Source organism: Sturnira hondurensis, unplaced genomic scaffold (genome assembly GCF_014824575.4).
Source record: "Sturnira hondurensis isolate 20B ecotype Veracruz unplaced genomic scaffold, ASM1482457v3 Scaffold0025376, whole genome shotgun sequence".
NCBI lineage: Eukaryota > Metazoa > Chordata > Mammalia > Chiroptera > Phyllostomidae > Sturnira > Sturnira hondurensis.
The window spans coordinates 71,038-93,729 of NW_028098007.1; the positions used below are offsets into that span (position 1 = coordinate 71,038).

The 22,692-nt window shown below is 44.3% G+C and overlaps 1 protein-coding gene across 1 annotated transcript; it reads left to right on the plus strand.

Annotated features, from left to right (window-relative positions):
• Positions 1–797: 797 nt before the first annotated feature.
• Positions 798–22,111, plus strand: CYP4A11 (cytochrome P450 family 4 subfamily A member 11). The gene is made up of 12 exons (XM_037039473.1): positions 798–1,007; positions 5,035–5,176; positions 5,877–5,918; positions 6,384–6,511; positions 7,503–7,627; positions 16,337–16,491; positions 16,942–17,048; positions 17,135–17,325; positions 17,429–17,562; positions 18,845–18,909; positions 19,054–19,130; positions 21,701–22,111. The coding sequence occupies exons 1-12, from the start codon at positions 813–815 to the stop codon at positions 21,867–21,869; spliced, it is 1,530 nt and encodes a 509-aa protein (XP_036895368.1). The 5' UTR covers positions 798–812; the 3' UTR covers positions 21,870–22,111.
• Positions 22,112–22,692: the final 581 nt, after the last annotated feature.

Genomic DNA, 22,692 nt, shown 5'->3' on the forward strand with positions numbered 1-22,692 from the left:
ACCTACCCTACTGTTCATTCCTCCAGTAAAGGCCTTATCATATTTTATTGTACTGTTTTCTGACCTTATGTACTAGATGCATACTCTAAGAAATATCTGTCAAGTGACTGACTGCATGAATGAATGAATGAGCATTCCTATGACATTCGTGGGGAAAAGATTATTTTTCCACCTACAAAAAGAGAAACTGAGTCTCAGTCAGTATCAGTTGCTGACTTCATATGCAGTGGGGCAGACCTGGGGATGAAACTGCTGGGGACAAGACTCACCAGCACATTCACCTTGCATCATAACTGAAAGGTGGAGTAGACATGTATGGGGAAGACTTCTGATGTAGGTAGGCAGGCAGTTTTGGAGACAACTGAGAAGGATCCTAACCCCAACCCAAACTCTCAATGACCACTTACCCTATCCATAACGACTTTGTATTTCTGGAATAAAAATAATAAGGAAATAGCCACACCTAGAACATTTGGTGAACTGACTGTGATTTCTCCAATTCAGATTAATGTGTATTTTGCTTGCAGCTGTGTCATGACCTCCAGCTGGCTGGCACATGATAGGTGCTCATTGCACATTTTTTAGGAAACTGATGAGTGGAAAGTGGAAATGTACGAAACCACTGTCACGGTCAGCTAAAGAAGCTTTTCTTCCTATTCCCCAAGGTGGAGCCAGCACAGTTAGTCAACTCTGGTGTCTCTAAGCTCTGCCCTCACACTCCACCCTCCACCTCCCCACAGGTGGGAGGGGCAAAACTTCCATACTGGCCTGATGTGCTCAGAGACAGTCAGCCATCCAGAAACCTTTGCACCATGAGTGTGTCTGTGCTGAGCCCCACCAGAGCCCTGGGCAGCATCTCTGGGCTCCTTCAGGTGGCCTCCTTACTAGGTCTGTTTCTGCTGCTGCTCAAGGAAGCCCAGCCCTACCTGCGCAGACAGTGGCTACTCAGAGCCTTCCAGCAGTTTCCTTGCCCTCATTCCCACTGGCTGTTTGGGCACCAGCAGGAGGTATAAGCAAGTGGGACAGGGGAGTGGGAAGGCAAGGAGGGCAGGGTATTGCCAAGCACAGTAATGGCCAGCAAGTCTGTGGGACAAAGTCTTGTTATATGAGGAGCATGTGGTCATGGGGGCAAAACCCAGTTTACCCCTCAGGTGATGGCTCCTCATCCCATGTGCTGCTGTGCTCAGTCTGTCAGATCGCCCTTCCTTAGGTAGAACCTCAAGCTATTTTGGCAGCCCAGCACTTTGAGGACAATGACTGTTCCTTAGTCTCTGTGCTACAACATCACAGAACAGAACTTCTAGGTGCTTCCCTGCCTGTGTCTACTCATTTCCATCCCCTCCATCAGGCCCTAAGATTCCTGGGTCATAAACATGAGCCTCATGGATCCATGCCTATGGGGGTTCACAGTCTGTGGAGACAATAGACAGAAATTTAAAGAAGCTGTCAGGTCACAAGAAGAGAGGTTCACCCACAGGGTGGCTGTGGGTAAGATCGGGAGTAGGAGACCCACCAGGTTGGTTGGCCTGCAATTCTGAGACTTTTCAGACTAGTAATGGCAGTGCTAAAACCTTGATAAGGTACTGACACATATGAGCAGGAAGGCTTCCAGAATGGTCCAAAGTAAGGAGTACTGGCATTTGGGTTGCACCAGTAAAAAGAATCTCTTTCCCTCCCAGCTCTCATTCCCCAAACCCCTGCCCTGTGAGCTCCTTTTGGCTAAGGATATCGTACCTCTTTCTGAACACTCAGATCCAGCACAGTGCCTGACACAAAAGGGATGCTTGACTCATGGAGTAACAGGAAAGAAGCAGCTTGCAGGTTGTGTGACAGACAGTGCTACCCAGCCTACTCTGTTTGCACTGGTCACTGGGGGAAGGGTGCAGAGCAAGGTGAGAGGCCAGCATGGTGGGAGACTAACCTAGGGTTTGTGGATTGAACAAGCCTGACAAGAAAAAGAGGACAAGTGATTATCAGCAGAGTGGAGCCAAAAATGGGAACTCTCCATGTCAACCACAGAGAGACAGCCAAAGCCCAGTTTGTTCTTGCAAATGAGGTACTAACCACTTCCAGATTGTTGATTTGGAGAAACTGTGATGTGTGTGGATGCAGTTCTCACCTTTCTGAGGTGGGATTTGATAGAAGGCACCACTCCACTTCTCTCCTGTGACTCTCCCGTGACACTGAGGGTCTTAGATGACATATAGACTCAGAAACAGAGTATTTATATATTTATTTAACAAATGCATTTCATGCAGCCACATTTTCCTTGCTTTTATAGTACTGCCTGAGATTTTCATGTATTCAATACCTCTGTTATTGGCTAAGTCATGAATAGAGTGCCAGATGTTCCATCCACACAGAAGCTAATCTTTCAGACTAGATGATGTCTGACAAGGTGGGAAGTTAACATATGGGCCCTGTTGCCGAGACACCTAGATTCATATCCCAGCTCTACCACATTCTTCAAATGCCTCCTCTATCACTCCTAATCTGTAACTTGTGGATGATAATGATACTTATAGCACACAAACGAGTTATTAAAATGTTGGCATTATGCATGGCACAGATCAAGGGCCTCCATTACACACTCTCTAATTGTTTGAATTTTAAATAATTTTAAAGCCTAAGAAGGACAACCATGTTGAAGGTACAAACTCTCTGCTTTAAATGGAATCTAATGGGGAACATAGAAAAGAAAACTAATGTCTCTAGGATTCAAACAACCCTAACTGCCCTGTTTCCTTCCGTGTCCTCCCACCAACACATGCATACCTGCCATGCCAGCAGAGCCCACATCTGACTATTGCTTGTGTGGCCAAATCATAATCTCTCCATCTACACCCTTTGTATATCCCTTTGGAAAAGTTGACTTGTGGCTGTAGTTCCGAAGATGAGCCAGATAAAGACAAGTAAAGGGCAGGACCACCTGTGTGAAGTGGCTGAAATGTGGGGGCCAAAAGGACACTGGATATTTGCCTACAGGTTTCTGACCCTGCTGCCATGGACACCACCCCTCTACAAGAGTCTCTACTGGCTCTGGCCACAGACACCTCAGAGACACCTGGGAGTCCCAACTGTTGGTCAGGAGGACAGACAGACTAGTGGATACTCAAATGGGCTAGAGAGAAGAATTGAAAGGCAGAACAAAGTGTAGCTTCTCGTGGTCCCCAAAGGAATCTAAGGACAGTGGCCAGGAGCAGAGTTTTGGGGGAGCTTGAGTACCAAGAAATCAGAAAGACATGTTACTGTGCTGAAGGATTTTTTCGCCACCTGCACCAACACTTGAAAATAAGCCCCATGAGAGCACAGACCTCCAGCAACTAGGATGATGATTCACCCAAAGTACTCAATACATACTTATGAAATAAGTGAATGAGTGAATCCATCTACTCATCTACTCACTTGTGCATTTGTTCATCACTACAGAGGTGGCCTTTTGGGATGTCTTCGCAGGCCAACTTCTCTGACATTTTTTTCCCACAAAGGGTAGGCCCCTAAATACCCTATAAAACCCCAGCCACAGTTGATTGTAGCAGGTAAACACCTTAGCCATATTACAATTGCATCTTTAATAGGATTCTTAGTGTCCCTCACACACGACAAGTGGTAGAATGGTGCCAATCGGGAAGAATACAAGTGCTCTTTCCTCCACGTACCCTCAGCTCCAGGAAGACAGGGATTGTTGTCTGTTTATCTGTGACCAGACTGCCAGCTTCTAGAAATTGTCAGGTAGACCCCAGTAGACACTTGGTAAGAGAATGAAAGCACGTATGTGCAGAGAGGAAGAATGAGAGACTCAGTCCTGGCCACTCCTCTCCAGTTCCCAGTCTGCACCTCCCACACCATGGCTGCCTCCTGCCCTATGCCCTGTGAAACACCATGGAGCCCTCAACCTTCTCTTGGTTCCTTTTCTCTTTTTTACATTGCTTTAGATTATATCTGTCACTTGTAACAAGAATTTTAAACAAGACTCACTCACTCACTCTCCTACACAGGCTCATTCATTCCTTCTCACACTTTTTTATTCTTGTAAAAATAAGCCATAATTGCTAAAAGCCATTCTCGAAGAACACAGATTACAGGTATTAAAGGTAAGTTTACGAACATGGGGCCCAGCAATTTGAACACTGAGTTGAGATATGATAGTACAGACACCCAGGTTACTGTGGGAACACTGGGGTCAGTGGGCTTGGGTGTAAATGGACTCACCGGGACATTGCCTTCAAGGTTTCCTTATTCTTCAGTGAAACAGGAGAATATAATAATCTGCCCACACTCACGGGTATGCCCTGATCATCACACAATCATACTGCTTTGTTAGGGTGCTTAACAAATAGGGTGGTGAAACAGCAAAATTGAGTGTCTCACAGTTCTAGAGACTAGAAGTTCAAAATCAAGATGTTTGTAGGGTTGGCACCTTCTCAAGACTGTGAAGGAACCATGTGCTCAAGGGCTCTCTCTTTGGCTAGTAAACCACAATCTTCTCCACATGTCTCTTCATATCATCTTTTCTCTGTGAGTGACAGTTCCCCTCTCTGTGCTTCCCCTTCTTCATAAACACATTTATAGTGGATCAGGGCTCACTCTAATGACCTCACTTTAACTTAATTACTACTAAAAAGTCGTATCTTGAAAGAAAGTCACATTCTGAGGTACTAGGGATTAATCCTTTCAAATATGAATTTGAAAGGGACAAAATTCAACAAGTAACACAAGCATAAGTCTGGGGAAAAGGCATGTGCACTATTCAATCTGTAACTGAATGTTTATCAAACACGTACTGTGTGTAAGTGTCTAAGGGCAGTTCCGAGTGAGGGCTCAATCAGAAGCCAGAATCTGACCTTAGATCAATTCTTGATGAAGAGCAAGAATCCACATCACAGTCTGGTTCACTAGAGCCAGTTCCAAGCTCCTAATCACAGCTAATAGATCCAGAATTTTGTCCCTCTAGCTGTTTTACCCTTCACCACCACTCCAAGCACTAGACCTAAAGAGAAAGGTTTTGTTGATTTGTCTTTCCCTTGCTTATAGTTCCAGAATGACCAGGAGTTACCACAGATTCTAAAAAGGGTAGAGACATTTCCATGTGCCTGTCCTCGCTGGATGTGGGGAAGCCAGGTCACATTCCTGGTTTATGACCCTGACTACATGAAGGTGATCCTAGGAAGATCAGGTGAGAGTGAAACCTGAATTGTGCCTGGAGCAGCTCTTCCCTCTGTCTTGTGAACTTCCACTGGAGAGTTCAGTTCTGCCAGAATTCTCGAAACCCTCTACCAACCACTCTCCCAGACCACAAGCCAGCTTAAGGTCAACCATATCTGCTATAACTGCATACTTAAACAGTATGCTGGGCCAATATCCCTTCTATGTTCTTTATTTTTTGTTGTTTCCTTCTTTCCTTTCTTCATTCTATCATTTTTTCCTTCTGTTTCTTTCTTTCTCCTTTAATCAGATTGTGATGATCTGTTATGTAAATTCCCCAGATCTGAAGGACAATTCCTATCAACACTGACTTTGGTTTCACACTTCTAATTGTTGCCTGTCCTGGAGACGTGAAGCTCCCAGAAACTGCAGGAAGGGGATAGACTGCTGTGTTTTCTGTGGCACTGAATACAGTGCTTATGTTTCTGGCTGATTGAGCATCCTAATTCTGTGGGCATTCTGCTGCTGGGACACTGTGTCTGCCTTCCTGAGCTCACAGCAACTTTTGGGACAGAGAGCCTTGGAGATGGGAGACAAACCTGAGACAAACTGCCAGCTGACAATCTTGGGAAAGGAGAACAACCCATGGTCTGGACCACAGCTGCCTCCTGGGGGTGCCCTGTCTTGTTTGAACCCCTCCAGTTTCCTCTAATGCCTTTTATTACTTTCAGACCCAAAGAACCGTATGTACAGATTCCTGGCTCCGTGGATTGGTAAGTATGTCTAAGCAGTACTGTGGGGTCCACCTGCCTTACCAAGAGCTATCTCTTTGACTCACAGAGAACAACAGGTAACCGGCACCTGGTTACCACTACCCTCATCTCTGAATTAAGCCTTATTTCTCTTCTAATAAAACCTCACTGCTTCCAGGTCATGGTGAGAGCCCCTCTGAAACTCAGCTTTTTCCCATCACCTCTCAGTGCTTTCCAATGTTCTCAGAGTGACATTTACTTACAAACTTCTATTACCAGCCCCCCTACTCTATCTCACCCTTTAACTCACAGCTGTCATAGTAATACCCCATGTACCTTCCACTTTGGGAAATTCACGCTCCTGAAATACACTGGCCTTTCCTTCCTTTACCCATAGTGTACCTTTTTCATTTGGTTCTTTCCAAATTGTCCCCAGCCATCCTTCTGATTCCATCTCCCCATCCCTACACACCTATCTGTGGCCAGGGTATGGTTTGCTTCTGTTGAATGGACAGACCTGGTTCCAGCACCGGCGGATGCTAACCCCAGCCTTCCACTATGACATCCTGAAGCCCTACCTGGGGATCATGGCTGACTCTGTCCAAGTGATGCTGGTAAGTTCATTCCTCTCTCATCTGCACACACCCACTCATGGCACAACTCACATGATCCACTCTAGGATATATGGAGCCTTGGGACATCCATCAGATAGAGCCAACTAGAATAACTCAGCCAGTCAGAACTTACCATGTGACAGACCACCCCAAAGTGGATGGGACAGGAAGTACCTAGGCACCAGCTTGAATCCACATGAATTTGGTCATTGCCAAGGGAAAGGAGGGCCATGGAAGGAACAGGTCCACTCACCTATCACCTCCACATCTTCAGCACAGTGGGCTAGAGGAACAGTCCTTCCTCTTGATAATAAGACACACCACCACTAGCACACCTGAGCAGTGACAGCTTCAGTGACAGGATGGCCATCCCAGGAGGACATTCAGGTGGACTCTGGCTCGGAGCACAGGCTTCAATGTGAAGTTGAGTCACTGTGTGGAAGGGAATGGGGATTACATCCTCACTCACAGAGCCAGGTCCTGCCATCACATCACCTGTTATCTGGTCTCTGATCTCAACAGCTATGCTCATTTGATGAATGAAAGAGTTAAAGTCCCTGGTGTCCCTTCCTTAGGAGTTCTAGTACTGGTCACTTAGGTTTCCTCTTGCCTTGACATATTTGCTACCTAGAGATAAAGGGCACCTGATGTCCCTCGGTTCTAGCTTAACCCCACACAAAATTCCCTCTTTATCCCCTGAGAAACAATGTTTTCTGGTCTGCTTAAAGGTTATTATCATAACTTATTTCTGCATTTCAAAAGTATTTCAAACCATTATGAGAAAATGTCTTTAATTTTATAATCGAAGGTTGTGAGAATATAGCTTGAACTTTATAATCATTTGCTTTACAGTCTAAATGTGCTATAATGCCTCTGTTCTGGAAAGTGAGGGATACCAAACAGGTATCTGGAGAGACAGAGACAAACTAGCTTTGTCAGCTGAGGCCCTTTGGAGCAATAGACTTGGGTCAATGTTCCTCTCCCACTACAGGACAAATGGGAGGAGCTCATCAGCCAGGACTCCCATCTGGAGATCTTTGAACACGTCTCCTTGATGACCCTGGACACCATCATGAAGTGTGCCTTCAGCCAGCAAGGCAGCGTCCAGACAGACAGGTCTGTGATGATCCTGCCGCTGCAGGGTTTTTGTTTCTATCAACTGATATGGACTCAGTGGAGAGGCAGTTCAGGCAGGAGCGAGACTTACCAGCTCAAAAAGCAAGAATCTGTCCAGAACTGCTGACCATGGACAAATTGCAGTCCAGAGCAAAGGTTGACTCACCCACAGACCCGATTCCTGCAAAGGCTCATTCCTGTTGGCTCATATCACTTCTCTGTTTGTTTTTTTAATTATATCATTTTTGGTCAATTAGAGTTGTCTGCATTTCCCCACCACCACTCCCCATCACCCCAGCCAAATCCAACTCCCTCCCTTACTTCCACCCTCCCCTTTGGTTCTGTCCATGTGTCCTTTATAGTAGTTCCTAAAATCCCTTCTCCCCACTAGCCCCTCCCCCCTCCCCTCTGGTTACTGCCATATTGTTCTTAATTTCAATGTCTCTGCTTATATTTTGCTTGTTTTTCTCTCTTATTTATAATGTTCCAGTTAAAGGTGAGACCATGTGGTATTTTCCCCTCACCGCCTGGCTTATTTCACTTAGCATAATGCTCACCCATTCTATTCATGCTGCTGCAAGAGGTAGGAGCTCTGCCTTTCTCTCTGCTGCGTAATATTCCATTGTGTAAATATACCATGCTTTTTTTACCCATTCATTTATTGATGGGCACTTAGGTTGCTTCCAGCACTTGACTATCGTAAATTGTGTTGTTATGATCATTGGGGTGCATAGGTTCTTTTGGATTGGTGTTTCAGGTTTCTTAGGATATGATCCCAGCAGTGGAATTGTTGGGTCAAAAGACACTTCCATTTTTAGTTTTCTGAGGAAATACCATACTGTTTTTCACAGTGGTTGTACCAGTCTGCATTCCCACCAACAGTGCACTAGGGTTCTCTTTCCTACTCATGCTCTCCAGCACTTGTTTGTTGATTTGTTGATGATGGCCATTCTGACCTGTGTGAAGTGGTATCTATCACATTGGGGTTTTAATGTGAGAGATACTCATCTCTCTGATGGCTAGTGATGCTGAGCACCTTTTTATATTTCTCCAGGCCCTCTGTATGTTCTCCTTGGAAATGTGTCTGTTCAATTCTTTTGCCCATTTTTTAATTGGATTTTTTGTCTTCCTGAATGGAGTCATGTGAGTTTTTTATATATTTTGAAGATCAAACCTTTGTCCGAGGTATCATTGGCAGATGATTTTCCATATAGTCGGTTCTCTTTTAATTTTTTCCTTTAGTCGTGCAGAAGCTTTTTAACTTGATGAGGTCCCATTTGTTTATTCTTTCCTTTATGTTCCCTGCTTTAAGAAACACATCAGTGAAGATGTTGCTGCATTGAATGTCTGAGATTTTCCTGTCAAGGTTTTTGTCTTTTATCCACCTTGAATTTATTTTTGTGTATGGTGTAAATTGGTGATTGAGTTTTATTTTTGTGCCAATATCTGTCCAGATCTCCTAACACCATTTGTTGAAGAGGATATTTTGACTCTATTTTATGCTTCTTCCTCCTTATCAAATATCAATTAACCATAGAGACTTGGGTTCATTTCTGGGCTCTCTGTTCTGTTCCATTGGTCCATGTGTCTGTTCTTATGCCAGTACCTGGCTGTTTTGATTACAGTGGCCTTGGACTATACTTTGGTGCCAGGTATGGTGATCCCTCCTACTTTGCTCTTCTTTCTCAAAATTGCTGCAGCTATTCAAGGTCATTTGTGGTTCCATATAAATTTCTGAAATGTTTGTTCTGTATCTGTGAAATATGTTATTGGTACTTTAATAGGGATTGCATTGAATCTACAAATCACTTTGGTTACTCTGGACATTTTGATGATGTTAATTCTTCTAGTCCATGAGCATGGTGTATATGCTTCCATTTGTTTGTGTCTTCCTTAATTTCTTTCTTCAGTGTTGTATAGTTTTCTGAGTACAGGTCTTTTACCTCCTTGGTTAGGTTTATTCTTAGGTACTATTTTTTCTTGTTGCTATATCAAATGGGATTATTTTTCTTGTTTTCTCTTTCTGATATTTTATTGTGGGTGTAAAAAAATGTGTATGATTTCTGAATATTGACTTTGTATCCTGCTATTTTGCCAAATTCACTTATTAGGTTGAGTAGGTTCTTGGGTGAAGTCTATAAGATTTTCTTCGTACACTATGATGTCATTTGCAAACAAGGAGAGTTTTGCTTCCTCTTCTTCAGTTTGGATGCCTTTTATTTCTCATTGCTGTCAGATTGCTGTGGCTAGGACTTCCAATACTATGTTGAAAAGGAGTGGTGAAAACGCGTATCCTTGTGTTGTTCCTGATCTTAGTGGGGAAGCTCTAAGTTTTTGCCCATTGAGTTTGATTATGGCTGTAGGTCTCTCATATAAGGCATTTATCCTCACTCTATTCCCACTTTACTAAGTGTTTTTAACATAAATATGTCCTGTACCTTATCAAATACTTTTTCCACATCTATTGATATGATCATGTGATTTTTTTGTTTTGTTTGTGTAATGTATTACATTTATTGGTTTGCAAATATTGTACCATCCTTGCATCCCTGGGATGAATCCCACTTGATCATGGTGTATGATCTTTATACATATTGACATATGAACATATTCCTGGATGCAGTTAGCCAGTATTTTGTTGAGGATTTTAGTGTCTATGTTCATAAATGATATTTGCCTGAAGTTTTCTTTGTTTATTGTTTCTTTTTCTGGTTTTGGGATTAAAATGATTCTGACTTCAAAAAAAAGAGTTTGGGTGCTCCATCTTCTTGAATTTTTTGGAATAACTGTGAAGAATAGGGGTCAGTTCCTGCTTAAATACTTTGTAAAGTACTCCTGTGAAATGGTCTTGTCAAGAACTTTGCTATGTTGGAAGCTTTTTGATTATTGCTTCAATTTCATCAACTGTTATTGGTTGTTCAGGCTTCCTGCTTCTTCTTCATTCAGTTTTGGAAGATTATATTTTTCTAGAAATATGTCCATTTCACCTAGGTTTTAAATTTCTTGGTACATAGTTCTTCATAGTACTTTCTTACAATGCTTTGCATTTCTGTGCTGAGAGCTGTAATCTTTCCTCTTTCATTTCTGATTGTGTTTATTTGGGTCCTCTCTCTTTTTCTCTGGATGAGCCTGTTTAAAAGCTTGTCGATTTTTGTTTATCTGTTCAAAAAGTCAGCTCCTGGATTCATTGATCCTTAGAATTGTGCTTTTACTCTCTATGTCATTTAATTTTGCTCCAATCTTGGCTATTTTTTTCCTCCTGCATGCTCTGGGCTGTCTTTATTGTTGTTCCTCGAGTTCTTGTATGCATTGGGTTAGGTCATTTATTTGAAATATTTCTATCTTTTTTAGGTAAGCCTGTATTGCTACGAACTTTTCTCTCAGGACTTCCTTCACTTTGTCCCATAAGTTTTAGATTATTGTGAGCTCATTTTCATTTGTTTCCAGAAACTTTTTTATCTCTTTATGAATCTCATTCTTGACTCATTCATTGCTTAATAGCATGATATTCTATGTCTATGAGTTTGAGTGTTTTAGGTTTTTTCCCTTGAGGTTGGTTTCTAGTCCCAGTCCCTTGTAGTTGGAGAAAATTCTTTTTTTTTTCTTTGAGAATTGACATTCTTTTTTTTTAATTTAATTATTGTTCAAGTATGGTTTTCTGTCTTATATTCTCAGCCCTGCCCACACCCCTCCAGTGCTCCCCACCTCCCTGATTTCCACCCCCACCTTAGTTATTGTCCATGTGTCCTTTATACTTGTTCCTGTGAATCCTTCCCCTTTTCCCCTGTGATTCTCTCCCCTCTCCCCTCTGGTTCCTGTCAGCCTGTTCTGTATTTGAGTGTCATTGGTCATATTTTGCTTTCTTGTTTGTTTTGTTGTTTAGGTTCCTGTTAATGGTGAGATCATATGGTATTTTCTTTCAACACCTGCCTTATTTCACTCAGCATAATGCTTTCCAGTTCCATCCGTGAAGTTGCAAAGGGTAGGAGCCCCTTCTTTCTTACTGTTGCATAGAATTCCATTGTGTAAATGTACCATAATTTTTGATCCATTCATTTAGGATCAAAAATGGGTATTTAGGTTGCTTCCAACTCTTGGCTATTGTAAATTCTGCTGCAATGAACATCGGTGTGCATAGGTTCTTTTGGATTGGTGTTTCAGGGTTCTTAAAGCTCTGAAATACTCCTAGCAGTGGAATTGCTGGGTCAAAAGGCATGTTCCTTTTTAGTTTTCTGAGAAAATTCCATACTGTTTTCCATAATGGTTGTACCAATCAGCAATCCCAACAACAGTGAACTAGGGTCCCCTTTTCCCCACAACCTCTAGCTGGAGAAAATTCTTGATACAATTCTAATTTTCTTGAATTTTGAGCCTTCTTTTGTGTTATATCATGTGGTCTATCTTTGAAAATGATTCATGTGCATTTTAAAAGAATGTGTATTTTGCTCCTTTGGGAGGAAAGGATATATATATATATCCTTTATATCCAAATATATATATATATATATATTTGTTTCCAGCCCTTCACTTCAGTCTATGTTCTGTGTTCTGAGGTGGGTCTCTTGTAGAAAGCATATGTGTGGGTCATGATTTCCCATCCATTCAGCTATTCTATGTCTTTTGATTGTAGTATTTAATCTATTTTGCTTAAGGCTGTTATTGATAGGTACTTACTCATTGCCATTTTTTTGTACCTGTGTTCCTCTCTCTCTGTCACTGTTTTTCTTCCTGTTCTTCAAGCAGACTTTGTAGCATCTCTTGCAGAGCTGATTTGGAGGAGGTATATTCTTTGAGGATTCTTTTGTTTGGGAAGCTCCTTATTTGGCCTTCCATTCTAATTGAGGGCTTTGCTGGAAAGACTAGTCTCAGTTGCAGGCCCTTGGTTTTCATCACTTGGAATATTTCTTGCCATTCTCTTTTGGCTTGAAGCTTTCCAGAAGTCAGTTGCTAGTCTTATCAGGGCTCCCTTGCATGTTACTTTCAGTTTCTTTCTTGCTGCCTTTAAGATTCTCTCTTTGTCTTGAGATTTTGCCATATGAATTACGATGTGTCTTGAATTGGGCCTGTTTGGTTTCATCTGGACTGGGATGCTCTGTGTTTCCTGGGTTTGTGGGACTTGTTCTCTCATCAAATCAGGGAAGTTTTCCAGCATTACTTTTTCAAACAGGTTTTCTATCCTTTGCTTTTCTTCTTCTCCTTCTGCTATCCCTATTATAGGGATATTATTATTTTTCATGTTCTCTTACATTTCCCTTACCACTCCTTATTCTTTCTGAGTCTCTTTTCCTTTTCTTGCTTTTTCTGGGTGCTTTTTTTCTACCTTATCCTCCAGCTGACTGATGCAATCCTCTGCCTCACTGAGCCTGCTTTAGATTTTTTCTACTGTTTTCTTCAGTTTAGAAATTGTATTCTTCATTTCCTCTTGGTCCTTGTTGATATTATCTATTCTCTTTTTCATGTTGATACAGTTTGTAGTGAGTTCATTGTAGTTTCCCTATAGTTTTTGATAATTCTCTGTGAGCCTCTTGAACTTCCTGATAACCATTCCTTTGAACTCAATATCTGATAGATGTGTGGCCTCTATTTTATTTCACCTTCTTTCTGAGGCTTCCTCCTTTTCTTTAATTTGTGATTGTTTGTTTATTTCCCCATTGTTTGTGAGACTCTTCTTTTAGCCTCTCTTTCTTAAATTGATCTGTTCTGAGTCCTCGGGTTTGTGGTGTGAACTTCTGCGGTAGAAGACCTGTGAGATTCAGTGGTGCAGTCTCCTTGATCTCCTGAGCTTGCTGGTCTTTGGCTGTTGTTTATGTTGGCTCTCTGTATATCTTTGCATTTTGATTGTTGTTGGGTGTTTTTTTTTGGTGGATCCTTCCCTTCAACTGGTGAACTGAGGGTCACTCCATCCACCACAACTTGTATTCTGTTGTGCAGGTATGGACAGTTTGAAACTGGTTCTTCTGTGTGTATGGGATTTTGAGGCCTCTCTCTCACTCTTGTTCAGTTGTTTGTTCTGGGGCATTTCTCGACCACTTAGTTGTATTTCCAGACAGATCCTGTGTTGAGGTTAGTGTGTCTTTCACTCCCAGATAGGTCCTGGGTTGAGGCCAGTGTGTCTTCTACTCCCTCCTTCACTTTCTTTCATTGTTATCTATTGGTGATTCTTTTGTTGGTGTGTTTCCTCTTTCAGCAGGTATCCTCATGTTCACATCTCCAACCTACTCTTTTTTGTGATCAGTTGGAGTGGGCAGGCAAAATGGCTTAAGACAGTGGAGTGTATTCTATGGTATTTAAAGTACCAACCCATAGAGAAGAGATAGGAGATCCTTTGGATATGTGTGGTGTTAACCATGAAATTTCCCCCAGTTGGCCACTTTTTAGAAAGGGTGGAAAAAAGATAAGACTCATGTTAGTGGGTGAGGGGAGAATTGTGAGTTGGATATAGAATTCAGTGAGCTTGTGGGAGGTCAGATTATGAGGTAAAGTGAGAATAAAATAGAAAACAGGTGTAGTGTGTGAGAGAATAGAGTTAACCACTACAGTAATAGAGTTCAGGAAACTGAAGTGGGCTAAGATCCAGGAGGGGTGTTGTGTAGTATTTACAATTGTATGGAACAGCAGTTATTTTCAATACTAATGGAGCAAAAATCATATGATAGAATCTATGTTATATGAATAACAAAAATAGGAAGTACAAGACCTAGAGTAGTGTGTTATTGGAACACAAATGAAGCAAAAGACAGAAAATTTAAAATACACTATGAAAGAGCAAACAAGGCAGACCAGTCAAACCATGCAATTAAAAAGACCGAGTGAAGAAAACTAAACAGGAAGAAGGGATATTAAAAATACTGATAAAATAGAAGATGTACATACAAGAAAAATAATGACACCAATATACAATGACTTACAACTCCTTTGGAGTAGCAAAGTCAAATTTTCTCACTGTCTCAGGCATTCAGATGTCCCCTCTTTCAGTCTAACTCTGGTTCTTTCACTGCTCCAGGTTTTATTGTCTCACTTGTCAGAATAAAAAACAAAGAAAGGAAGGAAGGAAGGAAGGAAGGAAGGAAGGAAGGGAGGGAGGGAGGGAGGGAGGGAGGGAGGAAGGATTTTGAAAAAGAAAGAAAAAAACAAAGGAAGAAAATTTTTTTAAAGCCTCCTGCTGTCTTTAAACAAGCCAAGCCAGTTCTGCTGGTCTTCCTGGCTGCATCAGGCTGAATGGGGATTGGTTTCCCTTTTCTCCCTTCCTGTGGTTTTGCAAGGACTGGAGCCTGGCCAGAGCCACACTGTTTGCAGTTGTCCACCCTCCAGCCTAGTTCCTCAGTTCACTACCGGTGCCTCCAGTACCCGTCTGAGCCTGGCCTACGCCTTCAGTCCACCAGTTGTGCTGTCCTTGAAGTGCACCAATTAAGGGCAACTCACACACCACCTTCTCACTCTTTGCTGTCTAAACGCTAGGGACTCTCAGAAACTCTTCAGGGTACTTCAGCCCCCACACTGCATTAAGTCTCTCTGGGAATAGCTGACTCCTTGAGCCCTGCTGCTCCCCTCTACAGAGGTGTCTCCATCTTCCTCTTACAGCCAGTTGGTTCTGCAGGGTGGAAGCTGTGGCCATGGCTGCCATTGAGGATGCTGGTACAGGGTGATGGGGTGGGGCACAAGGTAACTCTGGGCAGCAGGGTCAGGCGCACTCATTCTTGGGCTGCAGGCATGAGGTCTAGGCCTCTGCTGTTCCAGCTGAAACAGAGTCACCTGGTGGTAGTGTTGAGCACATGCCAGCCTCCAATGCTATGGTGGCAGCTGCAATGGCACGGGAGGTGGCTGGGTTGGTGGTGCACCACAGGGTTCACAGGCACAGTTGGGTGCCCTTCGCCACTGCAGCTGGGGGTAGGAATATAGTTGGCATCCTGACAGCAGGGATGGGCCCACATGTGAGGCTGCAGAGGCCACAGAGGTGCAGCCAGGGTAGTCACAGGTGGCTACAGTGGGAATATTCCCTAAGCAGCCACTGAGTGCCTCTTTTTTTCTCTTTCTTTTTGAAAAATTTCTCCTATTCAACTCTGCCACTCTAAACAAGCAACTGGCCTCCCACTCAGTCCAATTCTCCAACCAGACTGGGGACTACCTAGGTCAGGGGCCATCACAGACCATCTCTCCCCTGCCACCATCCACAATTTCAGTGGGTACACTCTGCCCCTAGCGACTTCAAGCATCCAGGTCTATCCTGGTGCTGCTCAAATCTTGTTTGGCAGGAAAGGGAGCCATTGACTGACTCTCTCCCAAGAATCCTGCACCAGACCCAGTGGGCGCCAGGCCTGGAGATGCAGCTGCCTTCTTCCCCATGCTGGTACCAGAAACCTTATTACCCAAAGCACTCTCCTTAGCATCTGGTATTTGAATGTCCTCTACACATTAGCCTCCAATCTTCCTCTCTGCTGGGATACCATTGGCTGTTCAGTCTGTTCCTCAGATCAGCTAGGTTTTCCATTTGTGCACAGGGGGAAGTGGACTCCATTCTCACCTAACTCTCCACTATCTTCCCTTCTTATTCATATCACTTGTAAAGGACTGAGGGTGCCAAGGACCAGAAGACTGAAGCAGTGAATGCCTCAGTGCCACCTGTCCCCATTGTTTATGGAAACTCCCACCTAGAACCTCAAGGACAGAGGCCTCTCAATACCCTAGTCTTTTCTGTATCTTCTCCCTCAGGAACTGCCAGTCCTACCTCCAGACCATTGAAGACTTGAAAAACCTCATTTTTTCTCGAGTGAGGAGTTTCTTCTACCAGAATGACACCATCTATGGGCTGACTCCTGAGGGCCGCTGCAACCACAGGACCTGCCAGCTTGCCCATCAGCACACAGGTTGGATCCACCTCCTGGGTTGCTCCTGTCCCTCATCAGGCACATGCCAAAGGGACTGGCCCTGACCCTCAGAAAGAACCCACTGGTGCTCTTCAGGAGATGCAACACACCCATGCTGGGTACTCTCCTGGTTCATGGCTTGGGAACCAAAGTGTTAGGGTGCCAGGTCTTGTGCTGGGATTGACCTGTGTCACCATCCTGGTAATGTCACCCCCTGCAAGTGGCATTCAAGCAGACCCTACTCCATGGGTGTGCTGTTGAGCAGAGCCCTGACTTCCAATGAGATGGAGATGGACCTCTTCCTCCTGATGTGACCCCCGCTCCCACACTTATTCTGATTCATGGGACCCCAACTGGAACAGGGCTGGGGGCAGGTGTGTTCTGTGTTAGCTGCTCTTTGTGGACACCTAAAGTCCTGAACTCTACCTGGGGTCCACTGTTCTGGGACAGAGCAAGTGATCAACTTGAGGAAGGCACATCTGCAAGAGGAGGGAGAAATGGAGGAGGTCAGGAGAAAGAGGCACTTGGACTTCCTGGACATCCTCCTCTTTGCCAGAGTGAGTGTCTGTGGGAGGGGCCAGAGGTTTCATGCAGAGGAGCAGAAGAAGGAACTAACCCTGCACTCTCTCTGTGCCTTCCCCAGATGGAGAATGGGAGCTGCTTGCCTGACAAGGACCTCCGTGCCGAGGTGGACACATTCATGTTCGAGGGCCATGACACCACAGCCAGTGGCATCTCCTGGATCCTCTATTCTCTGGCTGCACACCCTGAGCATCAGCACAGGTGCCGCAAGGAGATCCAGAGCCTCCTGGGAGATGGCACCTCCATCACCTGGTGAGCACTCAGGAGATGGGAGAGCCCTACCCACTTAGCCAGATAAGACGCCCTGGTCTGCCTGGGTCCTGCCTGCCCTCAGAGTGGGCTGCCTTCATTTCAGGGATCAGCTGGATCAGATGCCCTATACCACCATGTGCATCAAGGAGGCACTGCGACTCTATCCACCTATACCAGTTATTGCAAGAGAGCTCAGCAAGCCAATCACCTTCCCTGATGGACGCTCCTTACCCAGAGGTCTGATCTTCACCACATTCACTAAATTGGTTACTCTGCAAGAACACCTAGCGAATGAGGTTCAGGTGTCCTAGGGTAGTCCTGACCTCTCTGGTCTTGTTTCTTCATCATTAAGTGTAAACTTACTTTGTAGTTTATATTAGGAATATAAAATGCCTGTCACACAGTTGGACCACAACACCAGTCCCCCTTTCTAATCATAGTGAATCACATCAGTACATTTACCTCAAAAGGGTCCATCTCAATTCTGACATCTCAGATGAATGGAATCCCAAGCTTCTATCATTCTCTAGTCTAGCATCCTATCGCATTTAGAATCCATGGTTTGATGACACCACAGTAATTCCATCTGATGGCACCCATGTTCTATGATTCTAATACTCCATTCTCCAGTCCAGCTCCAAGTTGTAAAACTCTAGGGGCAATTTTGTCTGTGTTCTCACATCTAGTTGAATATCCTCTGTTTTTGATGTAATGTGTGTGCAATTCCTCTGTGACAATTGTAAATCACTCTAGACATAGCAGATAACATAAGAATGACTCAGTGCATGGCATGTTCTTCACAAGGAGATGTTGGATTCTGGATACAGCTTCCACAATTTCAATCTAAAACTCTACTTTTCTGTAATGTGAGATTTGCCTCAAAAACCAGACACAGGGAAGGAGAAATGTGATATCCTTCCTCTGGGGTCTGGTCTTCCTAGGATGACCAGATAGGATGCTAGACCAGCAAATCCACTGCCATGAGTCAGATGGGCCAGTCTCCCAACCGCCCTCAGGTTGATGGCAGAGAACAGATGTTGATCAGATCTGAGATCCTGTCATGGTGGAGGCCACCTCATGGTTCACCTTTGGTCTGAATCCCAACCCTGCCACATCCTACCTATGATCATAGGCAATGTGCTCAGCCTCTCTGAATCTTAGGTGCCTTATCTGAGCAACGGGAACATGGATGCCTTTCTTGGAGGGCTGTTGTGAAGACTGAATGAGTTCATGGATAACCCCCAAAGGCCCATTAAGGGCACCTAATAAATGTGAGATTTATCTTGAGTTGCTCCAGAAAGTAAGCCTTCAAAAAGTAAGCATTCTGTCTTGCTTCTCAGTCGTGGGACATGATTATCTACTCATAGTGTGTGACGTGTGCTCTGCCAAGTGCACCCTCTGGTATTGCAATAGGATCATTCCACTCTGACACTCACTACAACTCCCAAGTTTTGGGGAACGCACCGGCCCCCTGCTGCCATGTGTATGATCAGTCTTCTTTGTTCTCCCTGCCCTACAGGAATCAGTGTCTCCCTTTCTTTGTATGGTCTTCACCACAATCCGAAGGTGTGGCCTAACCCAGAGGTAGGATGGCTGTGGGAGGGAGGATGGGCTGATTTCTCTAGGCCAATACCTCCTCCTGCTTCCAGCGCCAGGAGTCCTGTGTCCTCTTGCATTGGAAGGAGGGGCTTGACCCTACCTGTCCTGACCCTGGTGCTCTCTCTGCAGGTGTTTGACCCTTCCCGTTTTGCACCAGGTTCTGATCTACACAGCCATGCTTTCCTGCCCTTCTCAGGAGGATCGAGGTGAGGCATCCTGTACTTGGGGAGGGCCCACCACCAAATGTGAACCCTGATATTTGTGACCCTCTAGTTTCATATGTGTTTCCCAACATGTGCCTTTGTATGCTGGTGTGTTGTAAAGGAGACACTTGTCTATATGTACAAAATAACCATGACATATCAGGCCACCACGCAGATACTTTACCCACTGACTTTTTTCCAAGCAATTGATTGTCCTTAATGTTACGATTTTTGTCACTATTTGACTATGCAGACAGTGGAACTATGGTATATAAACCCCACTTCATACAAAGAAGCTTTCCAACTGAACCAAGCTGTCATGGTTTTGTGAGTATTAATATGCGGTCAAACCTTTGCTGGGATAGATGGCAAAAACAGAGAGGCTATACTTGTCTAAAACTCTTCAAAGAGTTCCTTTCCCTGTTTGCCACCCACAATTCAGTGTCAGTTGTTCTTCTAAACTTCAGTTATTCTGGTGTCTTTCTCACTTCAGGAACACAACTTCTCAAAGGTAGAATTTTTTATAAAAATGAAACTCCCACTCACTTTTCTCCATTACCAGTACCATTAAAAAGAGAGTTTTTTCTCTCTTCTCACAGAACAGGGCAGCCAATGCCTCACATCACTGGCCTGCCACTCACTGTATCTGCAATATTTGCTTGTGTTCCAATTTCCAGCCACCTCCCTCTCCTGATGGTTCAAGTCCTGTTCATAAACGGTGCATAGAGAGGTGTTTCACACCAACGTATGCCTCCTTGCTTTATCAATCTACCCCCACAAAAGGTCAACTTCACACTAACATTCACATATGTATGACTGGTTTTCCAGTTGACAAAATTGTTTATACAAATGGAATTATTTATGGAACTCCCAGAGCTACATGGTCCAATGTTAGCAAAAAGCATAAAACTAAGAACAGCCACTCCTTTTGAGAGAAAATCCCCGATTTTGTATATGACATACGGCATTTGAAAGGTTCCTGGTGTGTAAAATATACAGCATCCTTGAAATAGCTGTTGAGCTGGACAATTACACCCCGGAAGGGTTGCTGTTGGAAAATCTGCAGACTAAAGAAAACTTCCTGAAATATACTAATGTCCTTAACCTTTGTACTTGGCTCAGCAACAAGCTCTTTTTGTGAATTCTTCAAATGCTGAATCAACTTGTACAGAATAGGCTCTAAACAAATTCTTACAGGGGTTAATTGGCTCTATCTAGCCTTTGGTTTCTCCCAGGATTGAGTCCTCCTCCTAGACCATGGCTGCAAGTCATATGCCTGCCACTAGAGGGCAGGAGAGCACTAGGCAGCTCAATTCCTAGTTCAGAACTTGAATTTTTTTCCAATTTTAATTTACTTTTACAATTCAATGAACTTTATTCAAGTGTAAATGTTTTCTTAAGTCTGTCTCTGTGTACAACTATTTGTGCCAGGAGACGGGAAAGACACTGTCCCTGCCGCCAGGTCTTCCCAGTCACCATCTACTGAAGACACTTCATTCATTCCTTCTTTCCTTCACTCATTCCCTCAGTGAGCAGAGTGTTGAATGTTCTATGTTTCTTTGCACTGTCCTAGGCATTGGACTGTGATGTATCCTCGAATAAAACACTAATGGTGCCTTGGGGGTCTAGGAAAGGAGAGGTACAGACAGCAAAGGTGTGAGGGTTATGTCCTTGGACTTAACCTTGAGCATGTGGCAGGCAGGGTGGAGGGACGGCCTCTCTGTGATTCAACCACATGAGCTCACTTAGGAAGTGGAGCTGGACAAGTGAGAGATGAGTGAAGCAATGACCCATGGGGGTTCGATGCCAGGTGAAGCACTTGGACATGTTCTACCTATGATGGGGGCATGGAAGGGACTTCAGTGCAGAGGGGAGGGAAGTCAGGAGACAGAGAAGTCCAGGTGCTGAGATTGATGAATGTCAAGAAGGGACATTTCTGCAGTAGGACAGAAAGGCTACAGAGGCTTGTGGACTGAGGAGAGGACAGAGTGGCAGGAGTCTGGACCATTGATTGGGAGGCAGGTGGTACAACTGGGTGAATGTCATTAATCCCTAGTTGCCCCTGCAGCTCTCTCATTGCCAGTTGGATTTCCTTACACAAACCCATCTCTCCTTCTCTGTGAGGATGAAGATCACTGACATTCCCCGATATAGTGAGGACCTAAGAGTGTGACCCATCCCACTCCATATCACACCCTGACCTGGCCTCCTCATTGTGACGTCAGAAACTGGTTGTGGTAGGAGAAAACAAATTGACAACTTTTCAGTCATTCACTTGACTTCACTTGGTAGGTTAGGGCAATGACCTTCTCCTACTAGGATTTCATGCCTGCTGAGTACAGAAGTAGGAGTTTGAAACTACTCCTAATAGAGAGATAGGGTTTGTCAAAGTTTGAGTACAGAATGTGAAACAAGACCAGAGGGGTAGAAGTGTGTGTGTCATAAAAACAAAGGGGATTGGATTGACCCACATCAAATGCCCTGTTCCTACCAAGGACTCAGCAGCCAATGGGTGCCCAGCTCAAAACAGGGTTTAAGGCCACTTCTCATGTCATTTCTCTTCCCTGGCCCAGGAACTGCATTGGGAAGAATTTTGCCATGAATGAGCTGAAGGTGGCCGTGGCATTGACCCTGCTTCGCTTTGAGCTGGAGGTGGATCCATTTAGAGTCCCCATCCCAGTATCCAGAATTGTTCTGGGTTCCAAGAATGGAATCCACCTGCAACTCAGAAAGCTCCCCTAATCCATTTTGGGACAAGAGCAAGCTCTGAGGATCTCCTTCCTGACATCCTGTCTCCGTTACGTGATGCCATCCTCTGTCTTTCTAACTAAGTCCTGCTTCCCACATGCCACTCTCCCTAACCTCCCCCTCGGGTCCTCTGACTGTCTGCCCTCCAACCTGTCACTTCACTTTCTGCCTGCTTCTCTTTTCTGTATAGTTTCCTTCACGTGCTATAATAAATTACTATAGCCTCAGTGACAGAACACACCACAAATTTTCTCTTAGCATCTGCATTCATAAGTCTGAAGTGGGTTTCACAGGATCACCACGAGGTGTTGGTAGGGCCACACCACCTCTAGGCTCTAGGAGAAAATCCCTGTCTTGGTCTTTCCAGCATTCAGAGCTACCTTATTACATCCCTTGTCTCCTGCAGCCTCCTCTGTACACAAATCCAGCAGCACCTCCGATGTCCCTCTGCTTCTGTCTTCACGTTGCCTTCTCTCTTATGAGGACACTTGTGACTACATGGACTCACTCAGATAAAAGAAGACATAGTCACATCTTACAGGGATTATACCATGGACATCTTGTGAGCTGTCATTCTGCCTAATGGGTCCCTAGTGACTGCCATCGGTCCATGTTCCCAGTTCCCTTCTGTGTTTCCCATACACCCATTTGTCAATATCACACCCTCTCCTTCTTTCTCCCTTCCCAGAATACAGTTCACACTGTCATATGCCTTGGGAGGAGCTGGATGGAGAGTAGCAAGGGAGACGGGGTGGGAAAGTGAGACAAGACAAAGCAGGGAGATGATATCTGCTCTGAGGTGCCAGGATCCATCACC